The sequence below is a fragment of the Bolinopsis microptera genome, chromosome 4 (genome assembly GCF_026151205.1).
Source record: "Bolinopsis microptera isolate Bmic1 chromosome 4, MBARI_Bmic_1.0, whole genome shotgun sequence".
Classification (NCBI taxonomy): domain Eukaryota; kingdom Metazoa; phylum Ctenophora; class Tentaculata; order Lobata; family Bolinopsidae; genus Bolinopsis; species Bolinopsis microptera.
In genome coordinates, this window is record NC_087075.1 from 15,802,781 (window position 1) to 15,822,650 (window position 19,870).

Here is a 19,870-nt window from a genome sequence, read left to right on the forward strand (position 1 = left end):
AGGGCCAGCTAGAGAACCTGTAGAAAAACTCACGTGACAGTAGAGTGTAGTGATAGTCATCCTCTACTGTACTCAGATCTGGTTTTGAAGTAAGGCACTCAGCCAGGGGTGATTTTCAGAATTTTACTAATAATAAATTTTACTATAAATTTTAATTTTCCTTTCCCTATATTCAATTATACTTATAGTCACATCATCAAGTACAGTCAGGAAATTATATTTTATCAACTATGTAAGAGCATACTTATCACTCAATTTTCCAGATCGGAATCATTTGAAGCCGGTTCATAGACAATGACACCTTTCATAACCAAAATTAGTAAACTCGTATACGTATTTTAATTAAACTTTGAATTCACCGATCGAAGCCAAATGATTTGATAAAAACCTACGAAAAGGTAAACAGTAAACAACAAATCTCATTCCATTAAAGTATATTTACAATTAATTTATATAGTTATACTATATATACTGTTTTTGTGAACAGATACATTGTGGTTGCAGGGATGGATTAGTGTACATCGCAAACCTTAATCTAGTAGCAGGGCATATAATAGTTGAGTGTGCACTTCGATGTACACGATTTCTGACGACACAGGGTCCTTTGTAATAGGTCATTTTGACCCAAAATCGTTAAGGTACGCAATTTGTTTCGCTAGAGACAACCATACAGGGCACATTTTCTAAATTACCCTCAGTCGCGTATATGGGATTTTTGTATTTTGGCTCCTGAAGGTCATAGAGACTTCACTTTTAGCTTAAAACAACCGCAAAAGTCACATTTATATACAAGTTATGAAGAAACATAAGGTCTCCAGTACTCCGTTTTAAAGATATTGACAAAAAAATGTTTTTTGACTCAGCGACCCAAAGATACTAAAGTATTTAACTTCGAGTGGTTATTATTTAGTAATCTTTATTTTCAAAAAAAAGTCTTTCTGCTTCTTTAAATTTAGTTAACTCACATTAGCAGTCAACACAGTTTCATCAATAATGGTAAAATGTTATACTTCTAGGATTAATTCTTTAAGAAAATGAAAACCTTATCAAGCTATTTAATTATGTAAAACATTTAGTGGGCTCTACTCAGGGCATACGAAGCTTTATAAGTATATAATTAGCTACTTATTTTAGCAGGATAAAGCCCCAGTGTTATCGGTAAGTTGATAGTAAAACATCTTTTTTGCAGGCAGCTCGGCCTCAATTATGGGCACCACTGTTTCTTGAGAAAACACAATCTTTAGTCAGATGATATGGTCTCAGCAAATCACATACAAAGCAGCCATTTACACAACATACACTTCCGTCTTGTTGTTCGTCAGATTAAAACACGAGTAGTGTAGTGTTACCATGGTTACACTACTAGTTACCATGGTTACACTACTAGTTACCATGGTAACACTACAGAGTAGTGCAGTGTGCACAGAGGGAGGGAGGGAGGGAGGACACGTTTACCACAAATCTGTAGTGTTAAACTATCCCCGGTTTAATTTTATAGGATCCTATGGAAATCCTTCCAAGTTGACTCATTCTACAGTATCACGTAGAAACAGAATCCTATACTTGTTACAGTATCCCATGGTTACGGGGTCACGTGGTTACAGTATCCCATGGTTACGGTATCCCATGGTTACGGTTTCACGTGGTTACAGTATCCCATGGTTACAGTATCCCATGGTTACGCTGTCACGTGGTTAATGCTCACCTCCGACTTGTATATCTGGCACAAATTCGATCCAAGCGGGAAATAATACTGCGTCCTGGCATGATTTGAAATGTGGTTTGATAATTATTTAATTGAATAATTGGTCCATCAATTAACTCCTTAACGACTGCCTCTTTTCGTTCATTTCCCGTTTGAATTGGACGCCGTGTTGTGGGGTGTTGGAGGATATCACGAGGGACAGCTCTGTTCGTGGGATGTCCTTGTTAGCAAACATCTGAAATATTACTAATATTACTGGAAATATATATATACTTCTGTATACTTCAGTGATTGGGCTGATGACTCCAGTGAAAGGGCTGGTGACTCTAGTGAAAGTGCTGGTGACGATGAGAAAGACCATAAACCAGGGATTCCTTCGGGAGCATGTAAGATTATATCCAAAGTTTGTTCGCCAATGGGGTGTGTCTGGGTGTCAAAGATCTTCAAGGTGGGTGCTACTTGTGATGAACTCTAGAAGGATGGGGTGGTAATACTCGGTCTGGCCGTCTGGAAGCCCATAGAATTCCAGTTCAGAAACCGAGTAAGGAGGTGCGGCTACTGATGAGAAGCCTCCTTAAAGTTTATTTGGGTTAGAAACGACATCTGGGTCCCTACCCTCGCACAAGATTATTCTCAATTTTCTTGTTGTGTTCCACAACTATACTTCTGTATACTTCAGTGATTGGGCTGATGACTCCAGTGAAAGGGCTGGTGACTCTAGTGAAAGTGCTGGTGACGATGAGAAAGACCATAAACCAGGGATTCCTTCGGGAGCATGTAAGATTATATCCAAAGTTTGTTCGCCAATGGGGTGTGTCTGGGTGTCAAAGATCTTCAAGGTGGGTGCTACTTGTGATGAACTCTAGAAGGATGGGGTGGTAATACTCGGTCTGGCCGTCTGGAAGCCCATAGAATTCCAGTTCAGAAACCGAGTAAGGAGGTGCGGCTACTGATGAGAAGCCTCCTTAAAGTTTATTTGGGTTAGAAACGACATCTGGGTCCCTACCCTCGCACAAGATTATTCTCAATTTTCTTGTTGTGTTCCACAACTATACTTCTGTATACTTCAGTGATTGGGCTGATGACTCCAGTGAAAGGGCTGGTGACTCTAGTGAAAGTGCTGGTGACGATGAGAAAGACCATAAACCAGGGATTCCTTCGGGAGCATGTAAGATTATATCCAAAGTTTGTTCGCCAATGGGGTGTGTCTGGGTGTCAAAGATCTTCAAGGTGGGTGCTACTTGTGATGAACTCTAGAAGGATGGGGTGGTAATACTCGGTCTGGCCGTCTGGAAGCTCATAGAATTCCAGTTCAGAAACCGAGTAAGGAGGTGCGGCTACTGATGAGAAGCCTCCTTAAAGTTTATTTGGGTTAGAAACGACATCTGGGTCCCTACCCTCGCACAAGATTATTCTCAATTTTCTTGTTGTGTTCCACAACTATACTTCTGTATACTTCAGTGATTGGGCTGATGACTCCAGTGAAAGGGCTGGTGACTCTAGTGAAAGTGCTGGTGACGATGAGAAAGACCATAAACCAGGGATTCCTTCGGGAGCATGTAAGATTATATCCAAAGTTTGTTCGCCAATGGGGTGTGTCTGGGTGTCAAAGATCTTCAAGGTGGGTGCTACTTGTGATGAACTCTAGAAGGATGGGGTGGTAATACTCGGTCTGGCCGTCTGGAAGCCCATAGAATTCCAGTTCAGAAACCGAGTAAGGAGGTGCGGCTACTGATGAGAAGCCTCCTTAAAGTTTATTTGGGTTAGAAACGACATCTGGGTCCCTACCCTCGCACAAGATTATTCTCAATTTTCTTGTTGTGTTCCACAACTATACTTCTGTATACTTCAGTGATTGGGCTGATGACTCCAGTGAAAGGGCTGGTGACTCTAGTGAAAGTGCTGGTGACGATGAGAAAGACCATAAACCAGGGATTCCTTCGGGAGCATGTAAGATTATATCCAAAGTTTGTTCGCCAATGGGGTGTGTCTGGGTGTCAAAGATCTTCAAGGTGGGTGCTACTTGTGATGAACTCTAGAAGGATGGGGTGGTAATACTCGGTCTGGCCGTCTGGAAGCCCATAGAATTCCAGTTCAGAAACCGAGTAAGGAGGTGCGGCTACTGATGAGAAGCCTCCTTAAAGTTTATTTGGGTTAGAAACGACATCTGGGTCCCTACCCTCGCACAAGATTATTCTCAATTTTCTTGTTGTGTTCCACAACTATATTACTAGAAATCTTACAAATATGCAGTATTAGTAAAATATGAAACATATTACCAGACTGATCGTTTTTTAAGAGATTGAGGATAAAAACCTACTAATGAGTGTTTAACAAGTTAGACAGGATAAACTGTTTAACAAGTCTAAGATGTAAAGTTATATATTCTGTGTGCTTGTCTTTAATTAGCATACAATGACAAGTTACATGAAGTATAATTAACTGTTAACATACTAATTGCTCATAATTAATTATACACTTTTGTGTTTCAGCTGAAATTAGATTTATTTTTAAATGGAGCCCAACAATATTCACACTTAATACTTTCAAAACTATTATATAACAAACAATTTGACGATATGAGTATGACGTAAAAATGTCGATACGTTATTCAGCTATTTATTTCCATTAGAATCTGTCTTCACTGAGTCTATTCAGAAACAATCAGAAATTTGAATGAAAGAACTATCAAATCATGAGACTCAATAACACTACACGAATCCACCAGAATATTCACACTGTTTAACTTATTATATATATATATCCAAAAATTCACAAATTGTTCCAGAAACATTGTGTTGCGATACATCTTCTGTTTTTTACATGATCGATCAATTATTTCTCAAAGATATTTTGTAAATCAAATGTTCGGAGAGTTGTCCAGAGTAAAGAGTAAAGAGTTAAATAACTGAAAGGTAAAATGTTATGGAACTGGATAACTACTATTTTACTGTTGGCAAAATGCCAGGCTGGTTGATGTCTGGTAAGCCAAAGTGTTTATAAAAGTATTTAAGTAGTCATGTTTACTGGACAACGCCAGTAACAAGACGTCGTAACAAGTGGTAGCTAGTGGTAACTATTGGTAACAAGTAGCAGCAAGTGGTGGCCAGTGGTAACTATTGGTTACAAGTAGCAGCAAGTGGTAACAAGTAGCAGCAACTATTGGTTACCACTTGTAACCAATAGTAATAAACATTAAAAGATTAAAGCCTGAGTTCCCATGAATCGTCACATAAAGTTTAGAGTTTGTATGTTCCAAGGAAGTATAGTCATGTCGTCATGGTTTTGATAAAAGTGGGTATAGTATCGGCACGGTTAAAAAATGTCGTCATAGTTATTGGTTATGAAGTGTTGTCATGGTTACGAAATGTCGTCATGGTTATTGGTTATGAAGTGTTGTCATGGTTACGAAGTGTCGTCATGGTTATTGGTTATGAAGTGTTGTCATGGTTACGAAGTGTCGTCGTGTCCGTCACGTGCCAACGCTTCGTACACGCACTTTGTCGTCAAGAACAGGGATATCTTGTCCCTTGGGAGCTTGTTAGCATGTCCAAACATCTGAAGATAATTATAATAGTTTACCCACTATTATACATTATAATTTATAATATAATATAATATATAATTATAATAGCGTTGCTGGAAAAAGTTCAGTCATATGTCTAAACAGTGTAATATCCGGGTTGGAACACAATCTATTGGTCGCATTGTTGGAATGTTTCTGGGGACAAATTTATAGTGTTCCCGTTTATTATTGCGACTAGGAAAACAAACTGTATAAACAGTATTTAAATGTACGAACTTGCAGTTTTCACTTTGTCGGATAAAAAATATTCTGTAAACTTTACCTGGAAGTATTTAGTATTCATTTATGGTTGAGTTTGTAATATCTGTGAAGTGTTGTCATGGTTACGAAGTGTCTGTGATCGTTTAACACATAGTTGACAGTTGTCAGAATTTCATGGTGTTATAAGTATAATGGGTATCCCCGATGTTGTCAAAATGTTTGAGTCAATTTTTGACGGGTCACATTTACGAAGTATAGTGTGCATGAGTGAATAAAAATCTAAAAATAGAATTTGGGTAGAATGTGATCAACAAAACCGGCTATTTATTCTTGACACTTTCAAATTACCCAAGATATCATTATTAACTTCAATCCTTCTCAGATCTAAAAATGTGGATTCCGGTGGGGTGGAGGGTGGGGGGAGGGGGGGGGGGGTTGAGGGATGGTGGGGAGGGGGGATGGTGGGGTGGGGTGAGTGAGGGATGGTGGGGGTGAGGGAGGGTAAGGGATGGTGGGGTGGGGTGGGGGTGATAATGTTTTGATAACTGACAGCAATAAACCACCCAGCTTCCACTATTAAATACACAGTTTAATCACTGACCTGAATTGGTTATTGGTTATGAAGTGATGTCATGGTTACGAAGTGTTGTCATGGTTATTGGTTATGAAGTGTTGTCATGGTTACGAACCTGTATCAACCTGCCGCTTATTTCGGCGACCTGCTTATCGTTGAGGTTAGTTTTACTAATCTTAGACAGGTCTGAAATCATTTTAGGGAGCTGTTTAGCTGTCACCATTCCTGATTTGTTGGTGTCGTACTGGTCAAATAATCTGAAAGATTTGATATTAATGGTAACTAGTGGTAACTAGTGGTAACTAGTGGTAACTAGTGGTAACTAGTGGGTACCGCGACAATTGACCCCCCGACAATTGACCCCCCGACAATTGACCCCCCGACAATTGACCCCCCGACGATTGACCCCTATGTAATTACACTGGGGTCAGTTGTCGCGAAATCTAGGGTTTAGTACGACAATTGACCCCCCGACAATTGACCCCCCATGTAGTTACACTGGGGTCAATTGATCGGGTTAGGGTCAGGATCCTGGGTCAGGGTTAGGGTTAGGGTCCTGGGTCAGGGTAACGGTTAGGGTTAGGGTTAGGGTTAGGGTTAGGGTTAGGGTTCCGGTTAGGGTTAGGGTTAGGGTTAGGGTTAAGGTTCGGGTTAGGGTTAGGGTTAGGGTTAGGGTTAGGGTTAGGGTTAGGGTTAGGGTAAGAGTTAGGGTTAGGGTTAGGGTCAGGGTCAGGGTTAGGGTCAGGGTCAATTGTATTTAATTATATTGTCGGGGGGTCAATTGTCGGGGGGTCAATTGTCGGGGGGTCAATTGTCGGGGGGTCAATTGTCGCCCACCCAACTAGTGGTAACTAGTGGTTAAATGTTGGGTCACCTAACCATATCTGCCGACATTTGATTGATAAATCGTATCGTTAAACTATCGTAAATAATCTTATGGCAGTGGTTGTCAAAATAAGTATATAATTTAATATTATATATATATAATATTAACGTTGTAAATACTAATTCTCTCACTTTGATTTATATGTTTATTTGAATGACAAATTCTTCACAAGGTTGAGAATTAATGAATTATTTTGTCAAGCATGCTCCCAATAAATAATACTGACTACCAAATAGATATTTTGCATATTTAGCGTGCGAGAACTATTGTGATTTGTGATATATACCGCAACTAGCGGTAACTAGTGGTAACTAGTGGTAACTAGTGGTAACTAATGGTAACTAGTGGTAACTAGCGGTGCAACTAGCGGTGACTAGTGGTAACTAGTGGTAACTGGTGGTTACAAGTAGTAACTAGTGGTAACTAGTGGTAACTAATGGTAACTAGTGGTTACAAGTAGTAACTAGTGGTAACTAGTGGTAACTAGTGGTAACTAGTGGTTACAAGTAGTAACTAGTGGTAACTAGTGGTAACAAGTGGTAACTAGTGGTAACTAGTGGTAACTAGTGGTGACTAGTGGTGACAAGTGGTAACTAGTGGTGACTAGTGGTAACAAGTGGTAACTAGTGGTTACAAGTAGTAACTGGTGGTAACTAGTGGTTACAAGTTGTAACTTGTGATAACTAGTGGTAACTAGTGGTAACTGGTGGCAACTGGTGGTAACTGGTGGTAACTGGTGGTAACTAACCTATCAAATTCCTCCTTAGTAAATCTTTTCCTCTCTTTCAGAGCATTCGTAAACCTTTCCTCTACCGGGAAGATAGCTGCCATCTCATCAATCTCAATAACACCTGGATAACATTAACAATTACATAATTACATAATTACATAATTACATAATTACACAATTACACAATTACATAATTAAATAATTACATAATTAAATAATTACATAATTAAATAATTACATAATTACATAATTACATAATTACATAATTACATAATTACATAATTACACGATTACATAATTAAATAATTAAATAATTACATAATTACATAATCACATAATTAAATAACATTGCACATGCACAAGAATTTTGACATTTCTGGCTGGGATTTTGATAAGATCATATCAAAATGTTGCAAATACAATTAGTACTTATGAGACTGATGACGTTTGGAACAATTTCTCTTTTGAAATTACTAGTGGTGACTAGTGGTAACTAGTGGTAACTAGTGGTAACTAGTGGTAACTAGTGGTAACTAGTGGTAACTAGTGGTAACAAGTGGTAGCTAGTGGTAGCTAGTGGTAACTAGTGGTTTCTCTTACCGTTATCATCAGTATCAAATGTTTTGAAGAAAGTGTCCAGGTAGGTAACGTTATTCAGGTCAACTTTCACACTGTTCACTTTCAGCATGTCCTTCATGAAGTCCTTCGCCTCTGCGGGTGAATATAACTCATGAGATTTTTGAATTTTCATTCAAGTTTTGAAGAACAAGACTTAATTTAACACGTAAATAAATTAAAGGCGACATTTTCGGTGATCTACGACATCAATTCAATTTTGATTTGACACCGCTTTTTAATGATTATTCAGTAATATAATGATTATTCAGTAATATAATGATTATATTAATAATGATTACTCAGTATTACCTGTAAAATCCAGATACCCACTACAATCCTTGTCATAATGGCACCAGATCTCTAAGAAGTCCTGACTGGAGAGCTGGGCCCCCAGGTTCTGGGATTGTATGCTGTACGCTAGCAGGAAGTTCTCTTCTGTCGGAATTATCTTGGACTGGGGGAGAAGGATATATAGCATAGGCATAGGACTAACCCCCTTGAACAGGACTAACCCCCCTTCAACAGGACTAACCCCCCTTCAACAGGACTAACCCCCCTTCAACAGGACTAACCCCCCTTCAACAGGACTAACCCCCCTTCAACAGGACTAAGTGCCCTGGCACGGAGTGGCTTAGGCCTACAGATAAGGAGATAAGACCCTCAGACCATCCCAACTCTGGGGGTGACCGACCTTTGCTGTGATATAAGCACTTTTCTATCAAATGTGGATTTAGCTGCTACTCCCATAACATGTGTTATATTAAACATATTTTAAGAGCTTCACGTTGCGAACAAAAGACCCATTTCAGCTGAAGTAGAAGTTTACAAAATGGATAAAAACTAATTAAGTTCATCTAGATCAGCTAACCAGTTCTTTAGCTTCTAACTTTCCGTTCTCGTTGTCATCTATCATTCCCATAATCTTGGTTTTGAACTTCTCATATTCTGCTTCGTCAACGTCTTCTCCAAGAGTTACCTCTGTGAGATCCCTGAGCAAATTATTAGCAAGTCTTTACACTATACTACAAGTCTTTCCTTAGTCTCTTGTTGAAATCAAAGACAGATTTCATTAGGTTACATTCTTACCAGTCCTTATTTAGAGGTAATCAAGCCAGATTAAAAAAGGCTATGTGATTTTTAGGGACGAAATTTAATACTTAAATTTTTTGGATTTTACCCGAATCATTGTACAACGCAAACGTAGGATGGAAACAATTACAGGGCCTATTCTTTGTTAAACGATTTAAAGTTTCAGTTTTACAATTACCTTAGGAACCTTTCAAGTTCGGAGTACTCCAAAAAACCACTACCGTCTTTATCATAGAAGTCCCCTGAAATTAGATATAATAATAATGTATATATATATTATATAATGTATTAACCCATAATATATCCAGAAAAGGAGAATAATCTGTAATTAACATGTGTTTTCATCAGTCGATCAAAAGGTTTAATAAGTACATACAAGTTATAGATTTTGTCTCTCGATATAGCGTTGAGTAGAAAGTATACCGTTTTACTCGTATTAAAATTATTATATTCGATTTTTTTCTCTGAAATTGTAACGCGGTTAATTTTCAAGATTTTATTTTTATAGCTCTCTCTCGATTTTTTCCTTTTCACCCTTTTGAAAAAAGGCAATAGTGAAAGGTTACGAATGGAGGTTTTTGCAGAAAAACGTGGATTTTGGAGATAGCAGTAGGCGGGTTTGAATATGATGTCATTCCGTCCGTTACCATGCAACGAAAAAGTTGCGCGCGCGCGAGGATTGCTTGCGGAGATGTGATGTATAGATAGCCTGTGATCTATGAATGCGCGGCGCGACTGTGTTTTAATGTATATGATGCATGTAATGTATAATATTACTATTAGGTAATACGCCCAATTTGTACGTGGCACGCATAGTGTATTGATGTGTACACGAGTATAGTTTACCTTTGCTGATAATTTCTTGAATTACAGATACAAGTTAAGTTCTACGGCAATTGAACTGAATGTCAAGTGTTTCCCGTATTTGATGCATAATTTATCAATATTATTATCATGCACATGAAGATTGAAGTGAGCTGATTGGAGCTTGTACTTAAATTTATAGTAAATGTGAAATGGAAATCTAGCGTCCGCCAAAACAAAACAACGGGCGCAATTCTTGTTAGAGTTCTGATCGTCTTTATGAATTGCTGTATTACCAAGACGAGTTCGTTAGTGTTCTCCTTGGTCATTTCATGTTTAATTCCTGCTTAAAGTTTAATTCCTGTTTAATAACAACACCTAAACGAATAGGTAACTAGGTAGGTTACTAATAGGTAACTGTTGCTATGGTAACTAGGTAGGTAACTTATAGCAGAGCTAACAAACATATTCCTTGCATTAAACCATGTACTGTATATTTTTATCGTTTCTTCGACCGAATTTTCGACCAATCGTTCAACCGACCGATGGAATCTTCATGCGTCACAACTAAAATTGTGGGTGATCTGAGGGCGCAGTCTAAACTAAAATAGAATCTATAATTTGTGGACGGTATTTTCTAATTGCCATGACGTCATAACCACGGTAATACGTCACAGAATCCAATACCTCCGCATAAATTCCTCCACTACAATCTACTGTGCACGTCAGGTAATACGTCACAGCATCCAATACCTCCGCATAAATTCCTCCACTACAATCTACTGTACACGTCAGGTAATACGTCACAGCATCCAATACCTCCGCATAAATTCCTCCACTACAATCTACTGTGCACGTCAGGTAATGCGTCACAGCATCCAATACCTCCGCATAAATTCCTCCACTACAATCTACTGTGCACGTCAGGTAATACGTCACAGCATCCAATACCTCCGCATAAATTCCTCCACTACAATCTACTGCGCACGTCAGGGAATACGTCACAGCATCCAATACCTCCGCATAAATTCCTCCACTACAATCTACTGTGCACGTCAGGTAATACGTCACAGCATCCAATACCTCCGCATAAATTCCTCCACTACAATCTACTGCGCACGTCAGGTAATACGTCACAGCATCCAATACCTCCGCATAAATTCCTCCACTACAATCTACTGCGCACGTCAGGTAATACGTCACAGCATCCAATACCTCCGCATAAATTCCTCCACTACAATCTTCTGCGCACGTCAGGTAATACGTCACAGCATCCAATACCTCCGCATAAATTCCTCCACTACAATCTACTGTGCACGTCAGGTAATACGTCACAGCATCCAATACCTCCGCATAAATTCCTCCACTACAATCTACTGTGCACGTCAGGTAATACGTCACAGCATCCAATACCTCCGCATAAATTCCTCCACTACAATCTACTGCGCACGTCAGGTAATACGTAACAGCATCCAATACCTCCGCATAAATTCCTCCACTACAATCTACTGCGCACGTCAGGTAATACGTAACAGCATCCAATACCTCCGCATAAATTCCTCCACTACAATCTACTGTGCACGTCAGGTAATTCAAATAAATTGGATCTTTTGAACGTTCATTACACCTTTTCATTCAAGATCGTCATATTATACCATATCTACTCACCACAACATAACACATCACTACATTACCAAGCCTATATATAAGCGCTGTATAATACTCAAAGAGTCAGTGTACAAACTTTCAAATACTAACAGAATGAACAACCTGGTTTGATCCTTCTGTACTAATCTTCTTATATTGTTATCTATTGTTACCTTTTTATCCTCACGAGTTAATTAGGATTTTGGGTACCTGGCTATGGTTCCTCCCCTGGTTACCCTGGTTACCCTGGTTAACCAGGCTATGGGCCGTTAACCTGGCCCATGCAGGACTAGTTTATTTATAGTTGATTTAGTTCGATAGACTCAGTTCTGCATTTGGTCGTATCACCAATTTTCCCGGAAATTGATAACAAATTTCGCAAAATGACTCACAGAGTCTCCTGAATTCTTTGCTGGTGAAGTGCTTTTTCTCGTACAGCTGGCACAGGATAGAGGACTTCCTGTTCAGTGCCATTGGTCTCCTGAAAGAGTTTGATTGTTATGTTGTAGTCGGAGATAATTGGGATTTAATTCCTTCTTTTGGTTCTAGTCGGTTGTTATTACTTTATTAAGTGTCGTCGTGTGAACTTATACTATGGTAACTGGTAACCATAGTAACTGTGCCGTCGTGTGAACTATAGACTGTTGTTGAGGAGTAATATTTTGTCCGAACGGGTAATTTTGAGTTTGAAGCTTGTTAAACCTGTCACTTGTTTAAATATATTGAGAAAAGTTTGATTTTTAGTCTTAAATCAAAACCATTCAGAAACCAACTTGGTAACTGGTAAAAAATGGTAACTGGTAACCAATGGTATTGGTAACTGGTAACCAATGGCATTGGTAACTGGTAACCAATGGCATTGGTAACTGGTAACCAATGGCATTGGTAACTGGTAACCAATGGCATTGGTAACTGGTAACCAATGGTAACTGGTAACCAATGGTAACTGGTAACCAATGGTAACTGGTAACCAATGGTAACTGGTAACCAATGGTAACTGGTAACCAATGGTAACTGGTAACCAATGGTAACTGGTAACCAATGGTAACTGGTAACCAATGGTAACTGGTAACCAATGGTAACTGGTAACCAATGGTAACTGGTAACCAATGGTAACTGGTAACCAATGGTAACTGGTAACCAATGGTAACTGGTAACCAATGGTAACTGGTAACCAATGGTAACTGGTAACCAATGGTAACTGGTAACCAATGGTAACTGGTAACCAATGGTAACTGGTAACCAATGGTAACTGGTAACCAATGGTAACTGGTAACCAATGGTAACTGGTAACCAATGGTAACTGTATATATCACTGATTATTGTTGACAACAGTTAAACACTACTGTCTGGGTCACTGATTACGATTTGTCCCTGACCACTATTATAAGTGACCACAATCTAGTGTATACTGGTGATTGGTTACAACTAACCAGTGATTATTGGTCACTGATTAACATTTGGTTTGGTAAATGGTTGTCACTGGTCTTTGATGACCGCTCTTCTAAGTGGTCAGTTATCATTTCAGTGCCCTTGATCAATAATAAGTAAAAACCATTTCATATCAGAGCCCAGGTAATGACAGTTATCATTGCAGTGCCCTTGATCAATAATAAGTAAAAACCATTTCATATTAGAGGTAATGACAGGGACAATTGTTTTGGATGAGAGCTGCAATGCTGAAAATGACAGCCGAGAACTCAAAAAAGCAATGAAGGGGATTGGAACAGACGAGGCTGCAATTATTAAGATTCTGAGTAACCGGACAGTTGAACAGAGATTAGATATTTGTACCAAATTCAAGGTAACGTTTTCTAATCCACATTGTCATTTTATTACTTTGGCATATAAATACGAGAATTTTACAGTGATTTTAGTCGTCTCATTTTAATGTAATGGTATTTCATCTTTACAAATAACAACAATGGCGATCACATTAAATTTCAGAAAATGTACGGCAAATCCCTCAAAACGGAACTGAAATCGGAGCTCAGCTCCCATTTCTTAAAACTGGTAAAAAGTTTAATCCTGCCAGTACCCCAGCTGCTGGCTAAAGAAGCTCACCGAGCCATAAAAACGAGTATGCCCCACTCACTTATAGAGGTATTAATTGGCATGGATAATAGGAGCCTTAATGAACTAAAAATATTCTACATCCAAAAATTCAACGTTTCAATCGAAAGGGACCTTGGTGGTATGTTAAACGTGAGCAGCGGTTACAAACGGTTGGTTCTAGCAATTCTGCAAGGGAGCAGAAACGAGAGCGAGATACCGGACCCAGCCCTAGCTGAACAAGACGCTAAAGACCTCTCAGAAGCTGGACCTAACAGGTTCGGCACGGAGGATCCTGTTTTCAACGCTCTGCTGGCTTCCCGAGGTTACGAGCACTTGAAGTTGGTGTTCGCGGAGTACAGGGTTGAAGCGTACGAGGATATTGGGGAGAGCATACGATCAGAGATGATAGGGGAACATCAGGAGATATATCTACAGATCGTTAACCTGATCAGGAGACCGACAGCGTGCTTTGCTGAGGCGCTCTTCAAAATCATGAAGGGAGTAGGGACAGACGATGACGAACTAATACGGGTTATAGTGTGGAGATCAGAAATAGATCTGGAGGAGATAAAAGTAGAGTTCGGGAGACTGCTGGATAGGAGTCTCAGTGACTACATTAGTGATGAGACCAGTGGGGATTACAGGTCTCTTCTGCTTGCCATTGTCAAATAAGTCTCTTTACACATTCCAGACAATCGAAATGAATATAATATGAATGAATGTTTTCGTACAGCAGGGTGTACAGGATATGAAAAACCAAAGTTGCAACGCTCCGTGGCCTTGTCAGTTTTGTTGATTATATAGAAAAGGTACCTTTCAAGTTTTGCAATTCCTCGCGGGATTATATAGAAAAGGTAGCTTTCAAGTTTTGCAATTCCTCGCGGGATTATATAGAAAAGGTAGCTTTCAAGTTTTACAATTCCTCGCGGGATTTTATAGAAAAGGTAGCTTTCAAGTTTTGCAATTCCTCGCGGGATTTTAAAACCCGTAACAGCTGGTTTAATTGAGATTTTGAGATTTTATTGTTACTGTTAAGGTTTTTCGGCAGTTTTATTTTCTTATTCTTAATCAAATGATAGCTTCCCCTTATCAACAATGTAGTTTAAATTTTTTTGCTGTCAATGTTCTAAAGATCCAAACAGCATACATTTTACATAGTATAAAACAGCATCTTACTTCGTTAACGTTTTAAGCTTTTTCAACCACATTTCTTAACAAACGATTAATTTCCTCGCTGATCACAAAAAACTGGAGCAACACCACAAACAAACAAAGTACAAACCAGTGTCCACACTACTATATATAAACCAGTGTTCCACTAGACTGCAAACTAGGACCCTTTATTCAGAAAAATAAAAGAAATAGTTTCATGGCTGAACATTAAGCAGGAGGCCTACTGATTAGGTGGTCTGTAGTAGGAGGCGTACTGGGAGGCGTACTGGAGTTACATTAATAATCTGTGAGGTGGACCACTGATGCACAGCTGGTGCACACTGCACAGCTGGTCCGCATATCCTACATTATCGTTGTGTGCGCTTAATAATACATGTTGCGACAGCTCTCGTAGCTTTTAACAGGTTATATAGGAAGGGGGTGCAGGTGTTTCTGAGGGAACAGTCACTTGTTTGTTACTGGTAGTGTAACTATGGTAACACTTGTTTGTTACTGTTACAGTAAGGGAACTTGTCAGGCTAGTTGTTGTAAATATTTATGATTTCTTACTCCGCAAGCAATGCTAGTATTTCTTCATATATGCGGGCAGATGTTGCGATAAATGTTGGAGGTATGGCCTGGAATTTTCTAGAAGTAAGTTTTTGGACATGAGAATTTAGGGTCCATAGGGTGACTGGCAAAATTGTTGCCAACAAATTTACAAATTTGTTGACCTAAGAGATTACCAAAATGTGCCATTAACTGAGGTTTTATGTGGCTTTAGCAATATGCTACTATGGTAACTATGGTAAGTATGGTAACTATGGTAACTACTCTAACTTACCTTCTTCTTTTATTTTCCACCAGAAATTGCTTTGCATCAGACTAGGGTTGCCATTATCGGTACACAATTTTTTATCGCGATAATCGATAATTTTTTCTAAATTATCGCGATAATATCGGTTATCGGCGATAAATTTGGCAATATAATTGAAGTCATATTTGTATGCACTCTGCATACTTGCATTATGCTCATATGCTATGTTACATCTTGTGCTGATTGCTTTGTTAAAGAATCAATTGCAATATTGCCCTTTTATGTAACAAGCCCATATTTCATAGACAAAATATGTTCTTAAAGACAATTATTGCTTCTAGCAAAACATTTTTTAAAGTTTGCTGCCTGTTAGCTGTGAACAGACCTATCGTGCGAGGGTATCTGTCCTTGCTACCGTAGTCGAATCGCTGCCCTAATGTAGGTCTGATAATTCTTTTATCAGCGGGATAGGATTGGAATCTGGCATCTGAAATTGTGGGAGTCGCCTGTGAGTCCTGAGGACCAATCGTCGAACTACTTGAGAAGCTCAATCGCTGTTAGTCTCTTTCTGCTTAAACAACCGCTGGTGCAGAGACTTAGAGTTACGTATCAAGGTTGACTTTGTGATCATTCTGTATTCTTGTCCTACATCTTCATTTAGAATACCAGGGTCCGAGTAGAACTTTACCAGCGATACGAAGTGAAGGTTCTTTCTCTTGGCATATCGTGTACGTAGCCTATCGAGAAGGGTTCGAGAAAGTGGCGAGTCTATCTCAGATCTCTTCTAGCTTGCTGTCAATGAACTAAATAATCACTTCTGCTTGAGCGAGCATGCTTCCTCTTTTACACAGAAACTCTTAACTCAGTTACAATCTTGAACGGTGTGAGAGCTAACTCATTCTCTTGTACATCCAGTTTAAGATTGCCTAGCTCCAAGTCATCTAAAATGCCGTGCACTGCATCAGTTATCCGGTCATATCTCTCCAACATACTGCACAGCGAGCTCCAACGAGTTTTTTAGTCTCGTTGCAGTGTGAGTTCCTTTCCGTGCTTCAACAATAACTTCGTCTGGCCATACAACCTTCATTAAACTGCAAATTATGCTAGCACTGGGTTTTAACTTTACAAATAGAGAAATAGATTCGAAAAATATGTTAAATGTTGGCCATTTTACCCTAATAAAAATGTGTCGTTTATCGCGATAATTCTCGAAAATTATCGCGATAATCGATAACGATTTTTGGGAAATTATCGCCGATAATTATCGGCCGATAATATCGGTTGGCAACCCTACATCAGACATGATTTCACCCGATAAACTAAAACAAAAACTAGATAGCATAAACGATGATCTACTTCTAAGATCGAGCCAAAATAACCCCACTCGAAAACAAACTACAAATATCCAATATATACGTTGTCTATTTATTAAGTAATGCACTATACCCGGAGAAAATAAAGAGATTGCTAAAGCAACATCATCACAGGTGTAAACAGCTAAACTGTAAGCAGATTCCCAAATATGTGTGTTACCCCCGCTAGGTTAGTAGGTTACGGGCAGGTCGCAGCTCTAACTCGGGCAGGTCCCAGCTCTAATGCATTTAATGAGGTGTTGATTCAACCTCGTTCAAAAGTAATTTCCTTAATTCGACCTGGGCCCTGTCTCATCATCTGTATAGTGAAATTTAAATGTATTAGGTTAAGAGTTAGGTGGAGACATCTTGTGGGAACCTCATAGTGTGAGTCAGAGTCAGAGTCAGAGTCAGAGTCAGAGTCAGAGACAGAGACAGGGACAGAGTCAGAGACAGAGACAGGGACAGAGTCAGAGACAGAGACAGGGACAGAGTCATAGTCAGAGTCAGAGTCAGAGTCAGAGCAGAGTCAGAGTCAGAGTCAGAGTCAGAGTCAGAGTCAGAGTCAGAGTCAGAGTCAGAGTCAGAGTCAGAGTCAGAGTCAGAGTCAGAGTCAGAGTCAGAGTCAGAGACAGAGACAGGGACAGAGTCAGAGACAGAGACAGGGACAGAGTCAGAGTCAGAGTCAGAGTCAGAGTCAGAGTCAGAGTCAGAGTCAGAGTCAGAGTCAGAGTCAGAGTCAGAGTCAGAGTCAGAGTCAGAGTCAGAGTCAGAGTCAGAGTCAGAGTCAGAGTCAGAGTCAGAGCAGAGTCAGAGTCAGAGTCAGAGTCAGAGTCAGAGTCAGAGTCAGAGTCAGAGTCAGAGTCAGAGTCAGAGTCAGAGTCAGAGTCAGAGTCAGAGTCAGAGTCAGAGTCAGAGTCAGAGTCAGAGTCAGAGACAGAGACAGGGACAGAGTCAGAGTCAGAGTCAGAGTCAGAGTCAGAGTCAGAGTCAGAGTCACAGTCAGAGTCAGAGTCAGAGTCAGAGTCAGAGTCACAGTCAGAGTCACAGTCAGAGTCAGAGTCAGAGTCAGAGTCAGAGATGTCATTCTAGGTTTATATCTGCAGCAATTCCGAACTGTGACAGGGATGACGTTATTAGTCTGTATATATTATATATATTAGTCTGTTGTAGAAACTTAGAAAGGAACTGTCAGAAGTTGGCACTGGCACCACTTGTCAGAAGTTTACGTAGGCAATTTGGCGATCGTGCGAATAATTAGTTATGTCAGACGGTTTTAAAGTTGTGCATGCTGATTGCTGCTGCTGATGCTGGGTAACAAAAACATGGTTTCTGAGTGTTTACGATGTTAAGATCAAAGAATGGTCATTAAAGTTTGCACATCGCAGGTAAATTAATTATTGATCTCAGAAGAAGTCCATGCAATTTTACAAGAGATCCCAATTGGAAGACTATTGAGCCTTTTGAACTTACGGAAATATCTTGGTCACTGCGTATTAATGTAATGAATCGGAAAAACAGCCAATTCCAACAAAACCAAACTTTCAAAAAAAACAAAAATGTTCACAAAGAATGTGTGTCCTATTACATATAAAGACTGAATCATTTCGCAACATCATTACTATTATGCAAAGTTTAAACTTACTTTTGTCTAGATCCCATGTTGTCACTAGTTGTTACACTAGTTGTTACTATGGTTACTGCTTTACTCTGCTGCCTGTTGTCACAGAGACTATCCCTCACACAAAAACAATAAACTCACAGCACTGCTACTAAAATATCACATTGAACCTACTACTACTACAGTAGTAACTAAACTAGTAACATGAGCTCAAAAGTACAGCGCTTAACAAAGTACTCTAGTAGAAACACAGTGAAATTAGTCGGATAACTGTTCGCATCACAGATCTTACATGACAACATAAAGCTGATGACAGATGACTATAAAACGTAGGTCACTCAATGGACAATGCCTAATTATCTAATTAAACAATATCTAATTGACCAACAGCTTGATGCGTGACTGTGTGTGCTTGTGGAATGTGTGCTAATTAAGTGCCGGCCTGCATGGTAGGTACACAGTACACATACCAAGCTTTAACTAAGTGAGTAATTGTGCTCACAGGTAACACTTGACTGTGACTGGTAGTGTAACTATGGTAACAGTAAAATAGGTTGAAACGTAATAGAGCAAAACTTGGACGCGGTATAGGAAGTCTGGTTACACAAATCAAAATCTACAGACGCTGAGTAAATAGCTCTGGATATTAATATACAACAGACGCTGAGTAAATAGGTCGGCATAATAATCTACAACAGACGCTAAGCAAATAGGTCGGCATAATAATCTACAACAGACGCTAAGCAAATAGGTAGGCATAATATTCTTTAAATTGTTGGTGTAATAATGACAGCTGGCTCTACTACTCTATAATACTGCAGTAACTATGGTAACTAGTAGTGTAACTATGGTAACAGTACTACTACTCTATACTGCAGTAAATGAGTTGCTAATCGTTGCAACTAACTCCATAAAGAGATTACATTTTACAACTTCGCTTGACTCTGGTGTGATTAAGCTCTAATGACTGAGAATCAGAAACTTGCTACATATCGAATAGAATAGAATGACGATTCGAGCAAAACTTTTAATT

The 19,870-nt window shown here is 39.3% G+C and overlaps 2 protein-coding genes across 5 annotated transcripts in view; one reads left to right on the top strand and one right to left on the bottom strand.

The window, feature by feature from the left end:
* Nucleotides 1-1,424: 1,424 nt before the first annotated feature.
* Nucleotides 1,425-19,870, bottom strand: part of LOC134813974 (calbindin-32-like) — a 28,738-nt gene continuing 10,292 nt past the window's right edge. For 2 of the 4 annotated variants that reach the window (XM_063821928.1, XM_063821929.1), the window contains exons 2-9: nt 12,233-12,321; nt 9,568-9,631; nt 9,169-9,289; nt 8,610-8,754; nt 8,283-8,393; nt 7,701-7,803; nt 6,182-6,323; nt 1,425-1,940 (exon numbers count right to left, since the gene is read on the bottom strand). In XM_063821928.1, the coding sequence (XP_063677998.1) occupies nt 1,818-1,940; nt 6,182-6,323; nt 7,701-7,803; nt 8,283-8,393; nt 8,610-8,754; nt 9,169-9,289; nt 9,568-9,631; nt 12,233-12,321 (898 nt within the window). In that variant the 3' untranslated portion in view covers nt 1,425-1,817. Of the gene's footprint in view, nt 1,941-6,181; nt 6,324-7,700; nt 7,804-8,282; nt 8,394-8,609; nt 8,755-9,168; nt 9,290-9,567; nt 9,632-12,232; nt 12,322-18,689; nt 18,737-18,861; nt 19,358-19,870 lie in introns of those variants that run through there. The other 2 variants (XM_063821930.1, XM_063821931.1) reach the window with 2 other exon arrangements.
* Nucleotides 13,464-14,794, top strand: LOC134814175 (annexin A13-like). The gene is made up of 2 exons (XM_063822224.1): nt 13,464-13,644; nt 13,788-14,794. Exons 1-2 carry the CDS (start codon nt 13,483-13,485, stop codon nt 14,565-14,567), a joined length of 942 nt encoding a protein of 313 aa, XP_063678294.1. The 5' UTR covers nt 13,464-13,482; the 3' UTR covers nt 14,568-14,794.

Coding starts and splice junctions, on each gene's coding strand:
- LOC134814175 (XM_063822224.1), top strand. CDS start 13,483: ATGACAGGGACAATTGTTTTGGATGAGAGCTGCAATGCTGAAAATGAC. Junction 13,645..13,787: donor ATATTTGTACCAAATTCAAG/GTAACGTTTTCT, acceptor ATTAAATTTCAG/AAAATGTACGGCAAATCCCT.